Genomic DNA, 21,342 nt, shown 5'->3' with positions numbered 1-21,342 from the left:
GGTGTGCTGGTGCATCTAACTAGGAAATCCTGTAATCCTTAAATCATTTCTACCTACCCACAATATACAGTAAGTTAACTCAAATATAAAATTAAACATATAAGGTAGTAGAAAGCAGCTTCACGTCAATGTGCTACAGTACAACATAAAAATGCTGCATTCACATCATTAGTAATGATAATATAACAATGATGGGCAATTCTGCTTCCTAATGACATCTTTTACATAGGGTACTTTAAATATAGTGTGCCACCAATACATGAGTACAATATCTGGAAACTTCTTCCACAACTGCCGTTATGCTTGTCATTCCTACATACATGCCAAAGATGAGGCCTGACGGGTTGAACAAATAACTGAAATACCATGAGTACTGCTACATAATTTTATGAGTGGGATACAGGTAACCTTTGCAATTGTTCACAGAGAAATTCAAAGAATGTTATTCTGGGCACTTTATTGGTGGTAAGTTGTTATACAAAATCCAACAAATTATAGAATAGCAGTGTACCAAACAGAGTATGAAATACAGCATAATGGATAACTTGGTCACAGAAGACAACTTGCAAAAAAACCTAATTAGCAATCATCTAGCTAAAATCTGCACAGAATTTGCCAGTATATACGAGCTGTCTCTTTCCAAATGAACTTGATAAAATGAACTGGTGAAAGATATACTGTGCAAATAGCAGAACAACTACAAAACATAACACGCAATCTTAATGGACTGAAACACTAACAATGTTGCAAAACGGAAAAGTTGCACAAAAATAGATTTTGCCTTTGACAAAATATCACAACTTCAAGTGGTGAAAATGCCCAACACTCTGCTGTGGTTCCACAGTGCCTGAACTACAACTCCACAGTTCGATTCAGAAGCAACCTTTGTTGTATGTCACGCTCTCTTCTCGTCACTTTCAATTGGTCCAATAAGACTGGGATTCCACTTGGCCAGACCAGTTACTGTTTGTGGACTTAGCTTTGGAACTTCCTTTTTGTCTTTTAAGGGAAGTTATCCTGTTTCTGACGTAATCCTTCACACCTTTCCATGAACGGGTCCTCAGTGCTTCTGGCTCAGCCTCAAGACACTGAATGCAGTCGTCTTTCTGAGGGACCTTGTGTCCTTTAATGAAGCGCATCATGTGTCTCTCAACAGCGAGAACCTCTGCTTCCTGCCATTTATGTACACCGCTATTTTGGGCTCCTGTAGGGTAAAAGGGAAAAGAGTGAACTTGTGCCGTCACAAATACAAAAAATTTAAAAATCTAAATTTAATTTCTTTAATCGCACAGTGCTCCATTTCTTTACCCAGCCTTTACATTTCTGTTCTGCTATAAAATATAATAGACATTTAAATCTTTCAAATGACAACTGTATTGTTTATCGAACATAAGTTTGTTTAATTAACAAAAATAACAAAATATATAGAATGGCTGTTAATGTCACCATTTCTACCTTTTTTGCGTGAGTTGACAGATTTTCGAGGTGCAGACTTGCTGGCCCGTGTTGTTGCTCCATGTCCTTGTTCATGATAAAACTCTGCTTGGCCATAGTGTGCACCTGCATGCTGACTGTGGTCCCATGATGCAGCTTGTTGTCCTCTGGCAGGTGTAAATCTCTCTGCAAGACCAAAGGAGAAATTCTTCTTTCAAATTTCTTATTTACATACAGTATCCAAACGAATTCACACACAACAACTTATATAACTTCAGAAAACCCTGAGAAATAAGTGAGCTGCAGTGCAGCAAGGCAAGAACAGACAAGGTTCAATTCTTGCTCAAAGCTATTTTGTGGTGACCATTCTGCCATATGCATGATTGATACACTAAATGCTAACAATTTAATCAGTGGCCTCTCAGGATAGTAGTCACCCTCTGTTCTTTTCACCCAGAAAGGTCTGTGTTACAACATTTGGCGCTGTGCTGACGGTTTGCCCTCAAGATCTTGAGTCATTAAATTATATTTCTGCTTGGGTTAATCTTGGACAAACCAGCAGGAGCTAGATAGATTAGATGGATAGAGCTAGATTTTGAACGCATCCAACTGAAAAGTCATCCAATCCTTTTTTTCAGGCCTTCTGAAATGACTGAATGTGTTCATTCAAGACCTCCGAGAGCCACAGACTCTGGATTTGTCCGTTTTGTTAGAGCGTTAGATTTATGAATTTAAAACTTCACAGCACTCATGTGACACTGATGATACTAGATTAGGTGACCAATGCAAATTATTCAATAGAGGTCATGTTTTGAAGTCCATTCAAGAGGTTTTTCGCAATGCTAATCTCAAAACTATGATGTATGACTTAAAGTTAATTTTGTATGAAAGGGGTTGCTCAAGGGGAAAATTTAAAGAAAAAATCTTACCATTACAGTCCATTTCAACGTTGTCCTGCTGCATGCAGTTGTTCTGCCGCAGTTGTCGGACTTGATCACTTCCACCCAGGTTCATCAGCTGTGGAGTCTTCCTTTCATGCTTCTTGGTCTTTTTTGATGTCCGCGCTTCAGTGTCCTTGGAGCCACATTTTTTATCATGTTTTAGGGAAGTTATCCTGTTTCTGACGTAGTCCTTCACACCTCTCCATGAACGGGTCCTCAGTGCTTCTGGCTCAGCCTCCAGACACTGAATGCAGTCGTCTTTCTGAGGGACCTTGTGTCCTTTAATGAAGCGCATCATGTGTCTCTCAACAGCGAGAACCTCTGCTTCCTGCCATTTATGTTTGCCGCTGATCTGGGCGCCTGTAGGGTAAAAGGGAAAAAAGTGAACTTTTGCCATTACTAAAAAAAAAACCAAAACCCTTAAGATTATTTAAGATAAAATAGTGAAATGTCTTTATCTTAAGGTTCAAATAGAGTTTTGGTCCCAATTATTCTTTATTCACATCTCACGACAATTGGAGGAAAAATCTGCTCTCGGGTTTTGGTCAGCACGGATGTTCTCTGGTAGTGTTTACAGATCCAGTATTAAACCTCACCAACTGCTGGCAGACTTATCAGGCTAACCTGATCATTTCAAACATGACATCCTAAAGCAGCAGATGGTGTTGCCACCTAACCCTTGAGGCTGATGTTAGCTATCAAACTACTGCTGACATGATTTAAAACAGAGTAAAATCTTGCATCTGTGAAGTTTCTCCTTATGTGTTTAATTGATTAGTTAAAAAAAAAAAATGTATCATATGAGCCCAGCATAAATGTTTGTTCAAGACAGATCATACTGTCATTACGGCCCCACTCCGTGAACAGCATAAATGATTTTGCAATGTGTGACACACCTTTTGATGCAGAAGGCTGTGAACACAATGTCCGGTATTCAATTCAGATGTTTTGATCAAAGTACTTGTGAAAAAGTTTTAAATTAATTCCCATATGCAGATTTCTGATTAAAACAATTTCAGCCAAAGTAGTCTCCACTTTAAAAAAAAAAAAAGGAAAAAAGTTAGCATGATTGTTGATAATCACCATTTCTACACTTTTTGCCTGAATTGGCATGGCGTGCGCTGGGATGCTGATGGCGATTCCATGATCCACCTTGTTGTCCTCTTGCAGGTTGTAACCCCTCTGCATTGAAGACAAAAAGAGAATGTCTTCCTTTATATATCCAATCTACATACTCATACACATTTACCCAAACTCACACTTATATTATTGCAAAAAAGGCCAGAGAGTGAGTGAGCCACAATATTGCAGTAAGATAAGTTTTGGGTTCAGTATCTTTGTTGATTTTCTGGTTATCATGTGCCACCGTTTGTTGGTTTAACAACAGACTGACAACCTTTATAAAACCTTCATCAATATCAAACTATGTAAAACTTCATTCACATCAGAATCATCTAAAACAAATGAAAAATTCTTACCTTCGAAGTCTATTCCGATGTCTTCCAGCTGCATGCTGCCGTTCTGTCGCAGCGCTCTGATTTGATTATTAGGGCCTAAAATTTGCTCGGCCTCATTTTCATCCAGGGTTATCAGCTGTACCATTGTTGCATAATGCTGCCTGATCTTTGGAACCGTCAGCCCCTCTGGGTCTTTAACTGCACATTCTCTGACATATTTTTGAAGGCAATCTGAACCGTTGTAGTAACACATTGCCTGTGGTCGGCCAAACAGGAAGGGATTGTCACTCAGGACTCCACATGTCTCGCGTACTTCTACTAAAAGCTCCATTGCAGACACAAATGTTGGTTTTAGTAAAATAGGCAACATCCTTCCACAATTTCCCCGTATGTCAACTCTAGGGAAGAACCCACACATGGTTTTTTCCAACTGTGATACCGAGAACTCCATGCCAGCATGCAACTCTGACTGCTTTCGCGACATGAAATCCTTTAGTTTCAGCGACGATACATCTGAGCCTTTTCTCCTGTTGAAAATTATTGTGCGAGCGAGTACTACCTTGGCCAGAGCAGTGTAGTTCTCTGCGGACGGACTGTCTCTGAGTTTATTCTCAGCAAGAAGATGAACCTTCTCCATGTGGCAACTCAGGAGCTTTACATCTTCAGCCAAGGGCACCTTCTTCTCAGTGTTTGATTTCGTTTCTCTCAGTGTTGACAATGCACCTGAAGAAACGAGCTTGTTCCATTTTTTTTGGTAAACTGAGAGAAAGTTCTGTGCAGATTCTGCCAAACTTTCATTACCACTCTCAACTGCATTATCCTTGACTATGACACAGGTCTTTTGTAGGTGGTAGCCAATCTTGATGGCAAGGGAGGGAATGCGGTACCTTTTGTTTGCTGGATCGTAGCCTGCCAGCACATTCACTGCAGACACCACATGTGGGAAGCTTGAAGGGAGAAAGAAGTCTTCCAGTTTCTTAAGAGGGGTTATTTTTTGAGCTTCGAGTACAAGTCTTGCCATCTGACGAAGGTTTTGTCTTATATATTCGTGCTTCTTCTCGTCAGATCCGTAATGGTTGAACAACATCTCACCAAACTGCAAGAGAACCTTGTCATCCATGATAGTTTGTGTCACATCATTGTAAGTCATCTTGGTGAGAATGCTTTTAAAACCATCGGTTATGCCAAGGTCGTCTGAAGCTTCAAGCGCACAGCGTACTGCAATACGTGTTCTTCCGACCCCTGATTCATTTCCATTCTTCACTCTCTCTGGGCACAACTTTATGTGTCGGAACAAGGCATTCTTCATATAAAGGCCTCGACAGTAAAGGCAGTGAAGAAAGTCTCTGGCTTGTCTAGCGTAATTTGGTCTTTTTCTGACGGCAAGCTGGCCCTTCCCAGTTTTCAAGACCTTTTTATTGTGAGCAAAGTTTCCTTGATTTATTAGTCTGTTCCATATCTTTTGTCTTTCTCTGGATTTTATGGGATACTGAAAAGCAGCTGCAACCTCTTTTTTGTCACTGTGGGCCTGCATAAAATGTCGTGACATTTTGGATAATGGCTTAGAGCAGAACACACAATAATTCCTCCTGTCATAATAACGTTGTTCGCTAGTAGTCTTACAGGGCAACACTACAGTTTGAGAGGATTTCTTCAGATTAGCTGGACGTATTGACAGACTGACACTTTTGGCCTCAATCAAAGAACCTCCTGATTTGCCTTGTGTTTTCTCTGGGACAGAGGGTCTTTCGTCCGTGGGGGTGGAGGGCTTGCTGTGACTGGATTCATCTGAAGAGCTACTGTCAGATTGGAAATCAGAGAAGTCCCCATTACTTTCAGGAATGTAATCATGATCACTGTCATCCTCAGCTGAGGCGTTTTCCTTTTTCTGGAAAAAAAAAAAAAAAAAAGAAGTCTTCTATGTAATATTATTTTTTTCACAAAGAAACAAATATCTCTATGCTAACTCACCACATTTAATTTGAGAGATTAAAAAAAAAGTATAATTCATCTAATTTCTATTCAATTTCTAGCAGCGTAGCTTAGTGTGATCGGGCGCTAATGTATACAGGTCGTAACCAAAAAATACAACTTAACATAGCCAAGAGAACATACCCAAAACTGACTACAGGTTATGTTCAGATACATCACACACTCTAAAATGATTACTTGCTTGACACTACCACTAAGAATATGTAAATGTGCCATTTGTTAAGGATTAAAGAAACAAACAGAAAAAATAGTGGTAACTACCACTGATTCTGCCTCTGACATTGGATCATCTGGTGTATCAAAGGTCTCATTCTGTTCATCATAGGATGCAGGTGATGAACAATCTTCTGAAAGTTGTGACTGTGACTGAAAAACAGAAAAGTGAAAATATAGCCTCAGTAAATTATAGCATAAATGGACCTATGAAAGGAGCCGTTATTCATGTTTGCATAATAAATTAATGTGGAGCTACCTTTGGCTGAACCTGCTGTACATCACTGGTCTTATTTTGTTCATATTGGGACAAGTCATCCGTTGGTGGAAGAGACTAAAAGTGACGACAACGACAGTATAATATTTTTACACATATTGTAGAAATGAATTGTTGGACTTTATCAATTGCAAAAAGAACTGCAGAATCTAAAAATCTTAACGTACCCGAACAGCTGCGTGTGGTGTCTGCCCATCACTGCTGTCATCTGGAGGTATTGATTCCAGCTTAACAGGCAGATAGAAGAGATGTCAACAGAGAGCAACTGTGTGGACTTGTGTCTAATCTTATCCATAACCGGGATTTAAGCAATTTATCATTTTAGTTCTATATAATTATACAGTAGCACTATGTAGAAACTATCTAAAATAATACTGACTTTTTAATTAAAACACACTTACATGTTTATTCAGCTCTGCAAGTTGTTCAAGTAGTTGTGCACGCTGATGTAAAAGCACCGAACGCCGTATGTCACTGTTCGCCTGAAAGCAGATAAATGCAAAAAAAAATATTGCAAATCTGAAGGTGTAATCTTTAAGTAATGATCTACTATGAAACTCTACTGGGAATGTCCACATATTGGTATCTAACAGGTAACTTTCATTTGATAGATACTAGTTTCAACATGACTTGCAGCGTGTATACTCAACTTCTGTGGGAACAAAAAACTAGATGTCATCAAGTGGAAAGAAGAAAAAAAATGCAATACATTTTTTCTTCAATGTTAAAAAAAAAAGAAAAAGAAAAAATAGACCATCAAACAACAGAACTTTCTTCAGTATGTATTTTATGTGCTGCTAATTTCCTCACCGGTGGAGTAATGTCCCTCCCCTGCAATGGCTCTTCGTTAGGATGAGCTGCTGCATCAGGGACAGACTTGTTAGCAGCTCCTGAGGAAAAGACGATTAAGTTCAACAATGTGAGGAAATTGTAGGCAACATTCAATACTTCTGCTATCTGAACTGCAGTGCCTGTCTGAATAAGTGACTAATCTGTATCGTGAGATAGTTTGATATATTTTTGTAATGATCCTACTTGTTACCTGTCCAGACATAATCTGATTGGCTGAAACTGTATGTGCAAATAAATGTTTTTTCTCTGTTACTGAAATGTGACTCACCTCTGTGACCATCAAAAGATTTTAATAAAAAGTTAAGATGAATTTTAGGAGCGCATACATGAATACCTCATAGTAAGGTGTAATCTCAACTGATTTAAAATACCACTTATTTTGTAGCATTTTCATATTTTACTGAATTCATGTGTTCTTAATTCCCTTGTTTAATCAAGTTGTGGTTGTTTAATGTAAAAACTTTATTTAAAGAATTAAATATATATACTTGATGCAAACATAATAAAATCAGATATTCAAAATGAGATATCAAATGGACTTAAAAATTCAAGTGAAGTAAAAAAAAATAATGATAAAACTGGTTGCAAAAACTGTCAAATTCACATATGAATATCAGTTTGGAGAATCCAGTTAACAAGGATCAGGAACAAACCAGCTTAAGTTACAAACACAATGTGTTTTACCAAATCAGGGATACCGATGCCAGCAGGCCAAAAGCCCACCAGATGTTTTTGGTAGGAACTAAAAAACAAACAAACATAAATCCCTTGGTATGCCTTTTTATTTTTTGTAGGCTAAAACATTCTCTTAACATTTGTAGAATCCCTAATTATTAGTAAAAATGTCAAAATAGTGGATAGAGTCACATGTGGTGCAGTCAGTCAATTAACAGAACTTTGGGCATCGCTCATTTATATTGATCCATCAAACCCAACATGTGTTACCACAATAATGAGGCTTTTCATCCTCCAGTACACGATAAAGATGCCACAAACCACAAAGGTATTACAAGCAGTACTCACCCCTGCAGTGTGATGAAGGTATCCAATGAAGCTGCACCTGAGGAGAAGATGAAGCACGACTGTGAGTTTTCTAGACATAAACTTCACATTTGCTCCTTCAGAAGTATCTTGAGATGTACTCACTTGTTGTTGTCCACATAACGGCAGGCTAAGGGGCAGATCTTGAAGTCCGCTTGGTAAACCCTGATCGGTGAATGGAGGTTGAAATGACGCTTTGTAATGGCCTTGGGTTGAGAGATGTGGTAGCTGTTGGGGCCTGCAGGGCTGTGGAGCTTGGTTTGTTTGGGGAAGAGATGGTGGGGGTACATGTTTTCCTTGGTTTGTAGGTAGCAGCATTGATGACGTGTGAGGGTTTTGCTGAGCAAAGGAAATACCGTGGGAGGAACTCGGGATAGCACTGTTGGCAAACAGTGCGATGGATGAGGAATTGCTGCTACTGTGAGATGTTTCATACATGGCAGTGCGATGAGTGGACTGTAAGGTGCTGATGTCCCTCATACAGCTGTGGATGGATGCCTGCAGGTGGTCGCAGGAGGGTCTTTGGCTAGAGGACAAGTCCAGGCTGAGATGCTGAGAGCTGGGAAGAGGACTGAAGAGGGATCCTTGAGTTGAAACTGTGGACCAGCCATTCTGGCCCGCCCATGATTGACAGGGTACGTTGTTCTTATTTGCTGCCAGGTTGTCCATCATTCTACATAATCATCAGAGCGTGTTGCTTGGAGTCTCCTTCATTTAGAAGGCCTAGTGGAGCAAAAAACATGCCAAATTGATCATCAGGGTCACAATGTGTTTGCATTTCTAATAAATACTGACAGACTCACTATGAACACCAGCTTCTATGGTAGCTCCCACAAGAAAAGGTGATTCCAGGACCACAATTTGCCATGATGACACGTGATCACACAAACACGCACACATAGACTCATGAGGTGATGACATTACCATCTAACATTGTCATGGCTGGCAATTGTGGCCCTTCATTTTAAAGAATCCATCTGAATTTATTGCAGTTTTCCTTCAACCTTGAGTAAAATAAAATAAGTGAGATAGGAGGTTTATGATATTCAACTCAGTGAAGACATGATAGAGAAAGAAATTGATTGAAATGAGCTGGAAAGGATATTATCGGTAGGTAAGCAGAAAATAAGAAAGGCGATGGACACTTTACTCGTAGGTTTACAAGGAAGGCTAAATAAAAATATAGATTGTAAAGATAAATTCCAAAATATTAAAGATAAGAGCTGCAACAACTAGTTGAATAAAACACAATTATCTGGCAACTATTTTGATGATTAATAGTTGCTTTTAATATTACTATAAATTATTACTTTAATATTATAATTATAAATTATGAATGAAAAACATGAATGACAATCATGTCAATCTTTTGATTGTCATTATGTCATTCATGTTAGCAAATAAAGAGTCTTTGGGTTTCAGACTGTTGGACAAAGGAAGGTGACATAAGATTTCACTGTGTGGTCTTGGAAATCATGATTAGCAATAATTTCACAATTTTATGATATTTTCTTAACTAAACTTTTTAATTGATTAATCATTGAAGAACTGTGGAAAATAATAATTGTTTGCAGGCCTATTAGCAATAAATCTGACAAATCTTTCCTCAGTTAGTACATTAAATGTATTTGTCATAATACACTGAAAGTATCCATGATAAAAACTCCCAGACTGTTGGATTTGTCCTACGATGAGTCTAAAACCAAAAGATCTCTTTTACTGTAAGACATTCGCGATCAGAAAGTTTGCCAGATGATGACTGCCTTTCACCAACCCATGTCCAAACTACAGTAACACCACAGACCAATAGCTATGCAACAGTTTAATACATTTCATTTATTTATTCCTCCAGTCAGCTGCTGCAGTACTATTTAGGACTTCGGTCATTTCTACTGATTATTTGAATTATAGTTTGAACTAACCTGACAGAAAATAGTGAAAAATGCCAATATTCCAGTACCCCTTAAAGAGATATCTTCAAATAGCTTTTTCTACAGTCCAAAATGCTACGATACCAGAGACGTTCTACTACTCAATTCACTACCATCAAGACAAAGAAAAGCAGCACATCCTCATAATTGATCATGGAATGTGGAATTTCTGCTTGAAATCATCAGAGCACTGCTTTAACTCTGGTACCATTTGTGAGAAGCCTTATGCTGTATCTAAATAAAGCGAACAGCCAGCTTTGTAATAAAATTTGTGTGCGCTAATAATTGTAAGTATTTTCAGTATTCTGTTTGAACATTCTCAAAATGACTTGTCCTTCTGCATCTTTAAAAAAGTATATATAATCTATGAATGTGCAAAGATTTTTCGGTTCTTAAATGAAAAGGCTTTATTCTGTCCTTTAGTTAAGCATAGGTGGCAAAACACAGATTTAAACTGTCCTTCTTCAACATACTAGTGTGAAAGCAGCCGTCCAGTGCCAGACTGCACATCCTTCTCCACAGTGAAGTAATTTATATTTTAGAGTGTAGGGGGACATGTCACATGTTCGTTTAGAAAATAAAAGTGTGACTGGTTTAAGTGCTTTGCTATTACAGGGCCTGTCAACCACATGATTACATACACATTTTATCACACACCTCTTGTAGTCACGCAGCTGACGTTACGTTTTATTTCCTAGGTATAAGATGACAATTTCTTGTACACCAGTACAATGTATATTAATGTATCCGCATGATTCGTTAAGAAACGTAATTAACTCAAAATAACCATTCCTGAAATAACCATACATTTGTACTTACTGTAGGGAACAGGCAGCTATAGCTAGCTAAATCGCTGCGCTTGTCTGCAAATCGACAAAATGTATCTAAGCTAGCTTAGCAGTGTGGCTTCAGTTCTCTGGCTAACGTTAGCGCAGCTACACCGATTAGCTGTTAGCAGGCTTGGCTGTAAAAACGTCCTTAAACTGAAAACGTCTAAAAAATGACCAGACTTAAGTATGACTTATCTATGGAAAAGACATATAACTTTCAGTCAAATGTTTGAACCTCTGTACAATACCTGTGAACAACACCGGAAGTAGTGACGACAGTTTGTTTACCTCGTGGCTCTGCCAACATAAGACTTCCGCTTGATTTTCCATAATAAGAGCGGCTTCACGTACACCACCTTCTAAAGATGTGATTAAATCAAGTTTGTTGAGTGTTATAGAGAAAAAGAAGGTGCAAAGTTATTTATTTAAAGCCATTTTTTGAAAATACTTGAAATAATAATAAGTAATAAATAAAAAGTAATAAATGAAGCCAATTCCTAGATAACTGTTTTATTTAAAAATATGTATATACAGGCTTTTCATAAAGTTGAACTGCCTCTTTGTGGGAATGGATTAAAAGTCATTCAAAGCTAGTGTCTTTTTCAGACATTTTATCACAGAAAATGTAGAAAAATAACAAAAGTATCATTCAGTTTATTCAATTAATTTTTTTTTGTATGTAGGATCACCAGATTTTAGTTTATCCCCATATATAGTAGTTGAGATGATTATAATATTAACAACAAATAAACAAATAAAATAACAGTTCTTTGCTGCACTGTGCAGCAGAAAGTAGAAATAAAATGTTTACAGTTCAAAATGAGCAGGCTGTAAACAAAATTGTCTTCTTTGTTTCCATCTTGTGGCGTTTACAGGAAGAAGAATATGTCCATGCAGTCAAATCCTGTATACATACTGTACATTCAAAAATGTTGATGACATCATGCACATGTGAGCACATGTGAGCATGTTTAAAGAAGCAAATCTTTAGTGACAATCTGAATTCTCCTTCAGAGCAAATAATGTCTGTGTCTGTACAAGCCTCAGTACTTCCTCTCTTCAATGAGGCTGTCTGTAACAGAGCTGAGGACCATCACAACACAACTTCACTTTACACAGTTTATATATTACATTTATTATATGTTTCTTCAGGAAATTGTTTTAAATTATAATTATTTTTTAGGGGATATAATCCTGCAGTGAATGTGTGGGAGTTTAAAGTTTATCCATCTTTTATATACCATTTCCAACTGTTTCTGTTTTGAGGACACAAACACACAAACACACACACAGACACACAAAGATACAGTTTATATTGAGATCTGATTAAAGACAAGATGCTGCTGACCAGGAAATAATTTATGATCTAAAATAATTGATTTACAGTTGTATAAAACTTGATAGACCAGATAGAAAATACAGTTCATGCATTTATAATCTTCTTTAACCATATCTACCCTGATTTATTTAATATAGACAGTCACTGAGGTCAGAGTAAAGATTTATATGTGATTCAAAAATGACTAAGAACTTCTGAATCCAATCCAATCCAACATCCAATCAAGTCTGCTTTAGACATAAAAGAAAAAAAGATCCAGGTTAAATGATGAGTGATGTCTAATAAACCTCAAACAATCATGATTCAACATTTAGAATGTAAATGTTGGAACATTTAATTTACATTCCTGAACATCACAGAGAAATATCAGTCTGACAGATTTTGATTTCAGCAGTTTCAGCATCACCAGCATTTCCAATATTGAAATATGGGAAGAGTTTCTCAGTGAAAGTGTCTCTGTGAGTGTAGATGTGAGTCATGTCTTCAGGGTCGTAGAAGGACACCTCCCCCCTGTCATAGTCCAGCTGGACTCTGATCCTCTGGAGACTCTTCTTCACTCTGACAGTCTCACCAGCACCATTAGTGTATTTTTGATCACCATGCACTAAACACCACATTCCATATTTTGGTGAAGCAAATCTCTCTCCCTTCCTGTCAGCTGACTCTTTAGCCAAACCAACAGTCCAGCTAGGATGATCTCCCACCTCCACCTCCCAGCTGTGTTTCCCTGAGCTGAAGCCCTCAGAACCAAAAACATTGTTATACCCACTGCTTCTCTCTGGATTGTCAGGAAGCTGCTGGTCTGTGTCTCCATTTCTCACACTGGTCAGATCATCAGACAGATGGAGACAGGGGTTTGCAGTGTTTGGGTCCAGAATGACAGGACTGAAGTGGACCTGGTCCTTCATCTTCTCCCAGACTCTGAAGGACAGGTTGCCCAGGTGTTTGGCCACATCTATCAGCGCTCCTGAGACCAGCTGTGGATCTGACAGTGAGCACTGGACTCTGGCTCTGGTCTGAGTGGCTTTATAACTGCTGAGGAATGGCACGTTGTGTTTCTGCAGCTCTTCTTCAACAGCACAGATACTGTCTGACAGAGAGGAGAGCTGCTCCTCAATCATCTTCATCTCTCTGCTGACAGTCTTCCCCTTCTGCTCCTCTTCCTCCCTCAGAGCTGCCAGTCCGGACTCCTCTTCCTCTTTCAGGAACTGGTGGAGCTTGTTGAACTCTGCTCTGATCTGCCTCTCTGTGGACAACAGCTGCTTCTTGGAGTGTTCAATAACTTCATTGTATGTTTCCTCCACTTGTTTGTATTTGTCCCTCTTGTCCTGTAGAGACTTTAAGTCAGATTTCAGCTGCTCCTTCAGCTCACTGACTGCTTGTTCTACAGGAACCACCTTGTGACTCTGGTGGAGAGAAAACTCACAGATAGGACACACAGCTCTCTGCTCGTCCTCACAGAACAACCTAGGCTCCTCTTGATGTTTACTACACACCACCTCCACCTTCTTCTCTCCTTTATCTGTCTCAGGTGTTCCAGTGTTCAGTCTCCCAGTAAAGGAGTCAGCCAGTTCCTTCAGAGTAAAGTTCACATTTGGATCAACCTTTGATGATTTCCTTTTACAAACGGGACAGTTTTTGTTTTCAGCTTGTTCCCAGGATTTTTTCAGGCAGCTTGAACAGAAGCTGTGGTTGCAGCTCAGAGACACAGGATCTCTGAAAGTCTCTGAACACACATGGCAGCTCAGGTAACTTTCAACAAGAGCAATTTTCTCAGCCATTTGTTACTGAAGTTATTTTTGTGAGGGACTCATCAGGTTTCTATCACTTCTCTTTACTGCTTTAAATACTCCAATTGTGTGTTTTCCAGCAGAGATCTCACAGCCTGTAATGGCGTCTCAGCTCTGTTCAACTATGCCAAAATGTATATTTCATTTTCTTTCACCTCTGTCACAGCGTTAAATTATTACCATGAATAAATGCTGTCATGTCAGGTTGTCACCAGCAGGTGGAGCTGTCAGGATGTAATTCAGAGTTGAATATTTTTCTCTCTGGACTCAGAAGAACATAATTTCCTTGTTCTGCAAGTCGTTATCCTGCAACAAAATAAAAGTATGTGAAAAAACTTATGACCTCATGTTTTGTTTCACAAAACAAAGAATACAAACTCTCATGAAACACCACAAACAGGAAGAGCTTTTTTTCTTTAGTCCTCCAGTGAGGACTGATCATTCTCAGCAGGATGTCAGATTTTTAAATCTGATCAAATCCATCATAAACTGATAAGAGGTAGTGCTGATGATTAACCTGTGCAGCTAACAATAATATTCAAGAATAAATTACAGAACGAGTTCAAATGTTTTTCTTCTGTCCCAAACTGTTTGTAAATCAAAGACTCACCAACTTTTGTTTCTCTTCAATTTGACTCTTTCAGTCCCAGAAATGTTCCTTGTTCAGTAGAGATCTCTCACAGTGTGCAGTCGTCGTGGCTCCGTTCAACAATGTCAGAATTTCTTTCAACGTCACCAACCTCTTTTATAAGTTAGTCAGTACTGGTAGCCATCTGATTTTATCACCAGCAGATAGAACAGGATACTTCACAAGCTGCCCTTCAGCACCTGGAAGACTTCCAAGTTCATCCTGGACCCAAACATGTTTAAACCTCTGTTTCTCTCTGTGTGATGATCTGACCAGTGTGAGAAATCTTAAGTTTCAGACACCAACAGGAAGGTGAAGAGTTTGATCTCATCAAGAAGTTGTTTGTGATGTTTCATGTATTTTTTCAAAGTAAAGACAAATAAACTGATGGAAACACTGTTGATGAAAAGACCTCTGATCTCTTCTGTTTGACATTATCATAAACTTTGTGTCTCTGCATGTATTCATGTTTGAATAATATCAGCTTTCACATATTTCTATAAGTAAAGACATTTTCAGAAACTTTTCTTTGTTCAGTGCTCAGATTTACTGCTCTACAGCTCCCACTGTCTTTGGAGTTTGTGTGGCAGCTGTTCTGTTGCCTGATCTGTTACATGTTCTTCCTTATGAGTTCTGCTCTGTCATATTTTCATAAAAGTCATATGAATCTTGTTTACGGTCACAATGCTTAAAACTAAAAACTGTATGGGTTTTACCAGACTTATGTCAGGTCATATGACATAATTTCAGGCATTCAGATCATCAGGTAATAATGCTGACTGTTTCTTTACTGAATCAATCAGATGTCTACTTTGTTCACACTAAATATCACACTCTTAATCACTATGATTAAAGGCGTACTGTGCAGTTTTAGAGAAGACATTTTATTTCAGATAAGCAAGCTCTTTGTTTTTTGTGACTGAATAAACTAACTAGCCTTAGAGGACAACACAATTTCGTTCTGTTTTTCTTTGTATATATGTGGCAGCCTATAAAAGAGGTCAACAAAAGATAACCATACTCAATTTAACAACAAAGAACTGAGATGTTAACTGAACAGAACAGACCTGAAGAAATTCTTGTTTTTTACGAGAAGGGAGTTGGCATCCAGAAATAGGTGCATTACCGTCCCTTCTGCTCTGGAGTGTGGACCAGACAATAGGCCGACACCACGACACACATACACACACACACTTTTCCTATATAGCTACACAATTCCTAACCTACCTTATATTCTATAAAAAAAAACCTCTGTCCCTTAAGAACTTCACTACTGCCCTGACTCGCGCTCTCTCACCCATTTCCATTACTCCCTTTCAATTAATTTCTTGAAGCCCTAACTCCCTCAGACTATTCCTCAGCACCTCTCTTTGTGCCTCGTATACCCTACACCTCATAAGTGTATGATCCACCGACCCCTCCTCCTCCTGACACCTCTCACACAATTCTGTCTGATGCTTCCCTACCAGTTCAAGTGATGTATTCAGTGTACAGTTCCCTAGCCTTAACCTCATTATCACCACTTCCTCTCTCCTGTTCCCCATACCTGCCCTAGTGATCCTGATGCTGTTGTGTATGTGAAATAAATGCCTCCCTTCGCCCTCTCTGTCCCACCTCTCTTGCCACATTTGATCCCCCAGACGACACTCTTAACCTCAGCCTTACTGATCCTCACTTCCATTACTATTCGTCCTTTCCTTAATGCCCTCTTTGCTAACTCATCTGCCCTCTTATTCCCCCTCACCCTTACATGCACTGGTACCCACATAAATCTAACCTGACCTCCTCTATTCACTAATCTTGTAACTGACTAAAGAACTTCATATAAAATGTCTTGACGGCTATTAGAATGAAATGATTTCAAGCTTGCCGGAACTGATGAAAAATCTAAGCAAATCATTACCTTGTTATGTCTAGACTCTTCCACCTATCTTAACGCAACCAACACTGCCAGCATCTCCACCTCTTACTATCTCGCAAGCGCGAGATATTAAGAGGCGTGTGCGAGATAAAAAAAAAAACCCATCCACGTCCGGGGCTCCGTGGAATTCAGGTGTTGCTTACAATAGAATATCAGGAATAACATTTCAGTTATAATTTCATATTAAATGCAACATTCTTATTGAGATGAAATGCATTATGAGTATTTTTTACATTGAATCATTTAAATACAATGTGCTGCTAATTATTAAGTATGTTTACTTAGATAAGATTTTGGATGCAGGACTTTTACTCTTGACAAAGTATTTTTCATTTCAGTGCTTAATTTACTCAAACTACAAGCTCGGAGTACTTCTTCCACAGGATGACAGGGTGTACAAGACCGTCCGCAAGGTGCTGGACTGCGACGGCTGGTACTACATGTGCACGGAGTACCTGGAATGCCGCTGGTGTGGAAAGAAGCTGACAGCATTCTTTCTCAGCTGGAGTAGGGGTACATGAGGCAGGTTCCTGCTGTGCTCACCTACAGGTAAATCACAAACTATACATGTTGCTCACCAGGCACGTGCACACATAAGGTCCAAGGGGTGCTTGAGCCCCTGCCCTTTTTGCCTCGTATTATAAAGTGCCCTTTTTGTGTGTGTTTTTTAATGAATAAATAAATTCCTGTTGTGCATAGTGATGTGAAATAAACGACGGTATAAAAACGCCACGGTTATCTACCATACGTATTTCGTATGTAATATGGTGTTGTGAGTGTGTTGAGCCTATTAAGCCGCTTCTCTGTCCGCTGCAGCTCCGCTCTGTCTCTGAGAGAGAGAGAGAAGCCGCTGCCTCGTCCAGAACTCCACCACGCACGTAGATGAGACGTGACAGTGGAGCGACTTGAACCTTTGTGAGTTATAAAACCATGAACATAACTTCCTTGTGGGGGCTAACAAGTCACCTTCCACTTATTCAACATGCTTTGAGTCATATTTCAGAAAAGCGCCCATTTGTACTTGTTAAGCTAACTGCTTGTTAATGAGAGATAAGAATAATCAAATATTACAGCTGTCCGTGTCGGCTGTTTATCTTGCCTCCAATCTTAAACTTCTTCCAGATATTGAGTTTACTGCGACTTTAGTTAGCTTTCTATAAGTAAATTTTAAAATTAATTTCACATTAATTAATCTACATATTATGTCATTAAGGCCTGAAAAAAAAATTGGCCACATACTGCCTTTTCTGACTTTGAGCCCCTGCCCCTTTATGATCATGTGCACGTCCCTGTTGCTCACACTGAAACAAACGAATGAATTACACAAATGTTTTAAAAAATAACTACATACTATAATCCCATCTGTTCTGTATGTTGTCTTGCGAGAGGGTGCTGGCTCAGATGAGGGGAAGGACGTTGGGCAATAGTGCCGCCCGCCTGCGCTCCTACGTGGGGGAGCAGCACACAATGGCGTGGATCAATTGCTGCGTGCACTTCATGGCCACTAGAAACGCGTCACCTCCCCCAGCCCTCCCACAGATGGAACAAGGAAATCATGTTGTCCACTACAGTGGACTTGTAAACTTAAATTTATTCAAATTTTACAACTTTTTTTTTTTCTATGCAAAATGTTTTGTTTTTTTACACAAATTAACATTATTTTTTTCCTGGGTCTCAGGAGGATATTATTTACCCAGATGTTTCTCATGTTATCTAAACAGACACTGAGGTCAGAGTGATGTCTTACTTTTCCTTTTAAATGTAACTTGAATAATTTAAAAAGGTGCACATTGCAACATTGTGAGTTAAAACATGTGTGACCCTCAACATCAGATCAGATCAGATCCGCTTCAGACATAATAAAAGATCTGGTGTTGAGTTTAGAGTCCAACAAACCTCAAACAATCATGGAGGTGAATACTTAAAGGTAAAAGTTGGAACAATGAATCTATATTTCTGAACAGCACAGGAAATATCAGTTTGACAGATTTTGATATCAGCAGTTTTAGCATCACCAGCCTTTCCAATACTAAAACATGGAAAGAGTTTCTCAGTGAAAGTGTCTCTGTGAGTGTAGATGTGAGTCATGTCTTCAGGGTCGGAGAAGGACACCTCCCCCCTGTCATAGTCCAGCTGGACTCTGATCCTCTGGAGACTCTTCTTCACTCTGACAGTCTCACCAGCACTATTTTTGTATTTTCGATCACCATGCACTAAACACCACATTCCATATTCTGGGGAAGCAAATTTCTTTCCCTTCCTGTCAACTGACTCTTTAACCAAACCAACAGTCCAGCTAGGATGATCTCCCACCTCCACCTCCCAGATGTGTTTCCCTGAGCTGAAGCCCTCAGAGCCAAAAACAGTGGAATACCTACTGTTTCTCTCTGGATTGTCAGGAAGCTGCTGGTCTGTGTCTCCATATCTCACACTGGTCAGATCATCTGACAGATGGAGCCAGGGGTGTGCAGTGTTTGGGTCCAGAATGACAGGACTGAAGTGGACCTGGTCCTTCATCTTCTCCCAGACTCTGAAGGACAGGTTGCCCAGGTGTTTGGCCACATCTATCAGCGCTCCTGAGACCAGCTGTGGATCTGACAGTGAGCACTGGACTCTGGCTCTGGTCTGAGTGGCTTTATAGCTGCTGAGGAATGGCACGTTGTGTTTCTGCAGCTCTTCTTCAACAGCACAGATACTGTCTGACAGAGAGGAGAGCTGCTCCTCAATCATCTTAATCTCTCTGCTGACAGTCTTCCCCTTCTGCTCCTCTTCCTCCCTCAGAGCTGCCAGTCTGGACTCCTCTTCCTCTTTCAGGAACTGGTGGAGCTTGTTGAACTCTGCTCTGATCTGCCTCTCTGTGGACAACAGCTGCTTCTTGGAGTGTTGAATCACTTCATTGTATGTTTTCTCCACTTGTTTGTATTTCTTCCTCTTGTCCTGTAGAGACTTTAAGTCAGATTTCAGCTGCTCCTTCAGCTCACTGACAGTTTGTTCTACAGGAACCACCTTGTGACTCTGGTGGAGAGAAAACTCACAGACAGGACACACAGCTCTCTGCTCGTCCTCACAGAAGAGAAATGTGTCTTCTGGATGTTTACTACACACCTCCACATTCTCCTCTCCTTTTTCTGTATCGGGTGGTCCAGATTTCTGTCTCCCAGCAAAGGAGTCAGCCAGTTCCTTTAATTGAAAGTTCATTGGTAGATCATCTTTTGAGGATTTTCTTTTACAAATGGGACAGGTTTTGTTTTCAGCTTGTTCCCAGGATTTTTTCAGGCAGCTTGAACAGAAGCTGTGGTTACAGCTCAGAGACACAGGATCTCTGAAAGTCTCTGAACACACATGGCAGCTCAGGTAACTTTCCACAAGAGCAATTTTCTCAGCCATTTGTTACTGAAGTTATTTTAAGCAGGACTCAACAAGTTTCTGTCTCTACGCTTTGTTGCTTCAAATTCTCCAACATGTGTTTTACAGCAGAGATCTCACACCCTGTAATGGCGTCTCAGCTCTGTTCAACAACATCAAAATATATTTCATTGTCTTTCACCACTGTCACAGATTAAATTATTATCATGATAAATGCTGTCATGTCAGGTTGTCACCAGCAGGTGGAGCTGTCAGGATGTCATTCAGAGTTGACTATTGTTTTCTCTTGACTCAGAAGAACATAATTTCCTTGTTCTGGAAGTCGTTATCCTGTAACAAGATAAAAGTTTCATGTAAAAAAACTTATGACCTCATGTTTTGTTTCACAAAACAAAGAATACAAACTCTCATGAAACTCCACAAACAGGAAGAGCTTTTTTTCTTTAGTCCTCCAGTGAGGACTGATCATTCTCAGCAGGATGTCAGATTTTTAAATCTGATCAAATCCATCATAAAATGATAAGAGGTAGTGCTGATGATTAACCTGTGCAGATAACAATAATATTCATGTAAATAAATTACAGAACGAGTTCAAATGTTTTTCTTCTGTCCCAAACTGTTTGTAAATCAAAGACTCACCAACTTTTGTTTCTCTTCAATTTGACTCTTTCAGTCCCAGAAATTTTCATTGTTCAGTAGAGATCTCTCACAGTGTGCAGTCGTCGTGGCTCCGTTCAACAATGTCAGAATTTCTTTCAACGTCACCAACCTCTTTTATAAGTTAGTCAGTACTGGTAGCCATCTGATTTTATCACCAGCAGATAGAACAGGATACTTCACAAGCTGCCCTTCAGCACCTGGAAGACTTCCAAGTTCATCCCGGACCCAAACATGTTTAAACCTCTGTTTCTCTCTGTGTGCTGATCTGACCAGTGTGAGAAATCTTAAGTTTCAGACACCAACAGGAAGGTGAAGAGTTTGATCTCATCAAGATGTTGTTTGTGATGTTTCATGTATAACAATCAAAATATATTTTGTCAAAGTAAAGACAAATAAACTGACGGAAACACTGCTGATGAAAAGACCTCTGATCTCTTCTGTTTGACATAAACTTTGTATCTCTGCATGTATTCATGTTTGATTGAATAATATCAGCTTTCACATATTTCTATAAGTAAAGACATTTTCAGAAACTTTTCTATGTTCAGTGCTCAGGTTTACTGCTCTACAGCTCCCACTGTCTTTGGAGTTTGTGTGGCAGCTGTTTTATTGCCTGATCTTTGCTACGTTTTCTTCCTTGTGAGATCTGCTCTGTCATATGTTCATAAAA

At 39.3% G+C, this 21,342-nt stretch overlaps 3 protein-coding genes across 4 annotated transcripts; all 3 read right to left on the bottom strand.

Annotated features, from left to right (window-relative positions):
* Positions 1–440: 440 nt before the first annotated feature.
* On the bottom strand, positions 441–11,286 carry LOC115582098 (uncharacterized). 2 transcript variants are annotated; one of them, XM_030417838.1, is made up of 13 exons: positions 11,217–11,286; positions 8,313–8,930; positions 8,190–8,226; positions 7,125–7,204; positions 6,716–6,796; positions 6,482–6,541; positions 6,297–6,371; positions 6,086–6,190; positions 3,854–5,720; positions 3,459–3,557; positions 2,364–2,735; positions 1,456–1,620; positions 441–1,204 (listed from the first exon to the last, which is right to left on the bottom strand). In XM_030417838.1, exons 2-13 carry the CDS (start codon positions 8,877–8,879, stop codon positions 918–920), a joined length of 3,795 nt encoding a protein of 1,264 aa, XP_030273698.1. In that variant the 5' UTR covers positions 8,880–8,930; positions 11,217–11,286; the 3' UTR covers positions 441–917. The 2 variants fall into 2 exon arrangements, with proteins under 2 accessions (XP_030273698.1, XP_030273699.1); XM_030417839.1 differs by lacking the exon at positions 11,217–11,286 and adding an exon at positions 10,958–11,210.
* Positions 11,287–12,260: 974 nt separating this feature from the next.
* Positions 12,261–15,909, bottom strand: LOC115581197 (nuclear factor 7, brain-like). Its single transcript, XM_030416105.1, has 2 exons — positions 14,708–15,909; positions 12,261–14,403 (listed from the first exon to the last, which is right to left on the bottom strand). Exon 2 carries the CDS (start codon positions 14,086–14,088, stop codon positions 12,661–12,663), a length of 1,428 nt encoding a protein of 475 aa, XP_030271965.1. The 5' UTR covers positions 14,089–14,403; positions 14,708–15,909; the 3' UTR covers positions 12,261–12,660.
* A 2,292-nt stretch (positions 15,910–18,201) lies between these two features.
* On the bottom strand, positions 18,202–20,886 carry LOC115581246 (nuclear factor 7, brain-like). The gene is made up of 2 exons (XM_030416176.1): positions 20,652–20,886; positions 18,202–20,342 (listed from the first exon to the last, which is right to left on the bottom strand). Exon 2 carries the CDS (start codon positions 20,031–20,033, stop codon positions 18,552–18,554), a length of 1,482 nt encoding a protein of 493 aa, XP_030272036.1. The 5' UTR covers positions 20,034–20,342; positions 20,652–20,886; the 3' UTR covers positions 18,202–18,551.
* Between the last annotated feature and the right edge of the window lie 456 nt (positions 20,887–21,342).

The sequence above is a fragment of the Sparus aurata genome, chromosome 5 (assembly GCF_900880675.1).
Source record: "Sparus aurata chromosome 5, fSpaAur1.1, whole genome shotgun sequence".
NCBI lineage: Eukaryota > Metazoa > Chordata > Actinopteri > Spariformes > Sparidae > Sparus > Sparus aurata.
The sequence above is the reverse complement of the archived record's forward strand: the minus strand, read 5'-3'. Positions and strand labels throughout refer to the sequence as shown.

What these genes read in the sequence shown, in the direction of transcription:
- LOC115581246 (XM_030416176.1), bottom strand. Translation starts at nt 20,033, where the DNA reads ATGGCTGAGAAAATTGCTCTTGTGGAAAGTTACCTGAGCTGCCATGTG.
- LOC115582098 (XM_030417838.1), bottom strand. Translation starts at nt 8,879, where the DNA reads ATGATGGACAACCTGGCAGCAAATAAGAACAACGTACCCTGTCAATCA. An exon ending in CATCGGAATAGACTTCGAAG is followed by an intron (nt 3,558 to 3,853) that starts GTAAGAATTTTT and finishes TCTTCAATGCAG; the next exon opens with AGGGGTTACAACCTGCAAGA. An exon ending in CGTTGAAATGGACTGTAATG is followed by an intron (nt 1,621 to 2,363) that starts GTAAGATTTTTT and finishes TTGGTCTTGCAG; the next exon opens with AGAGATTTACACCTGCCAGA.
- LOC115581197 (XM_030416105.1), bottom strand. Translation starts at nt 14,088, where the DNA reads ATGGCTGAGAAAATTGCTCTTGTTGAAAGTTACCTGAGCTGCCATGTG.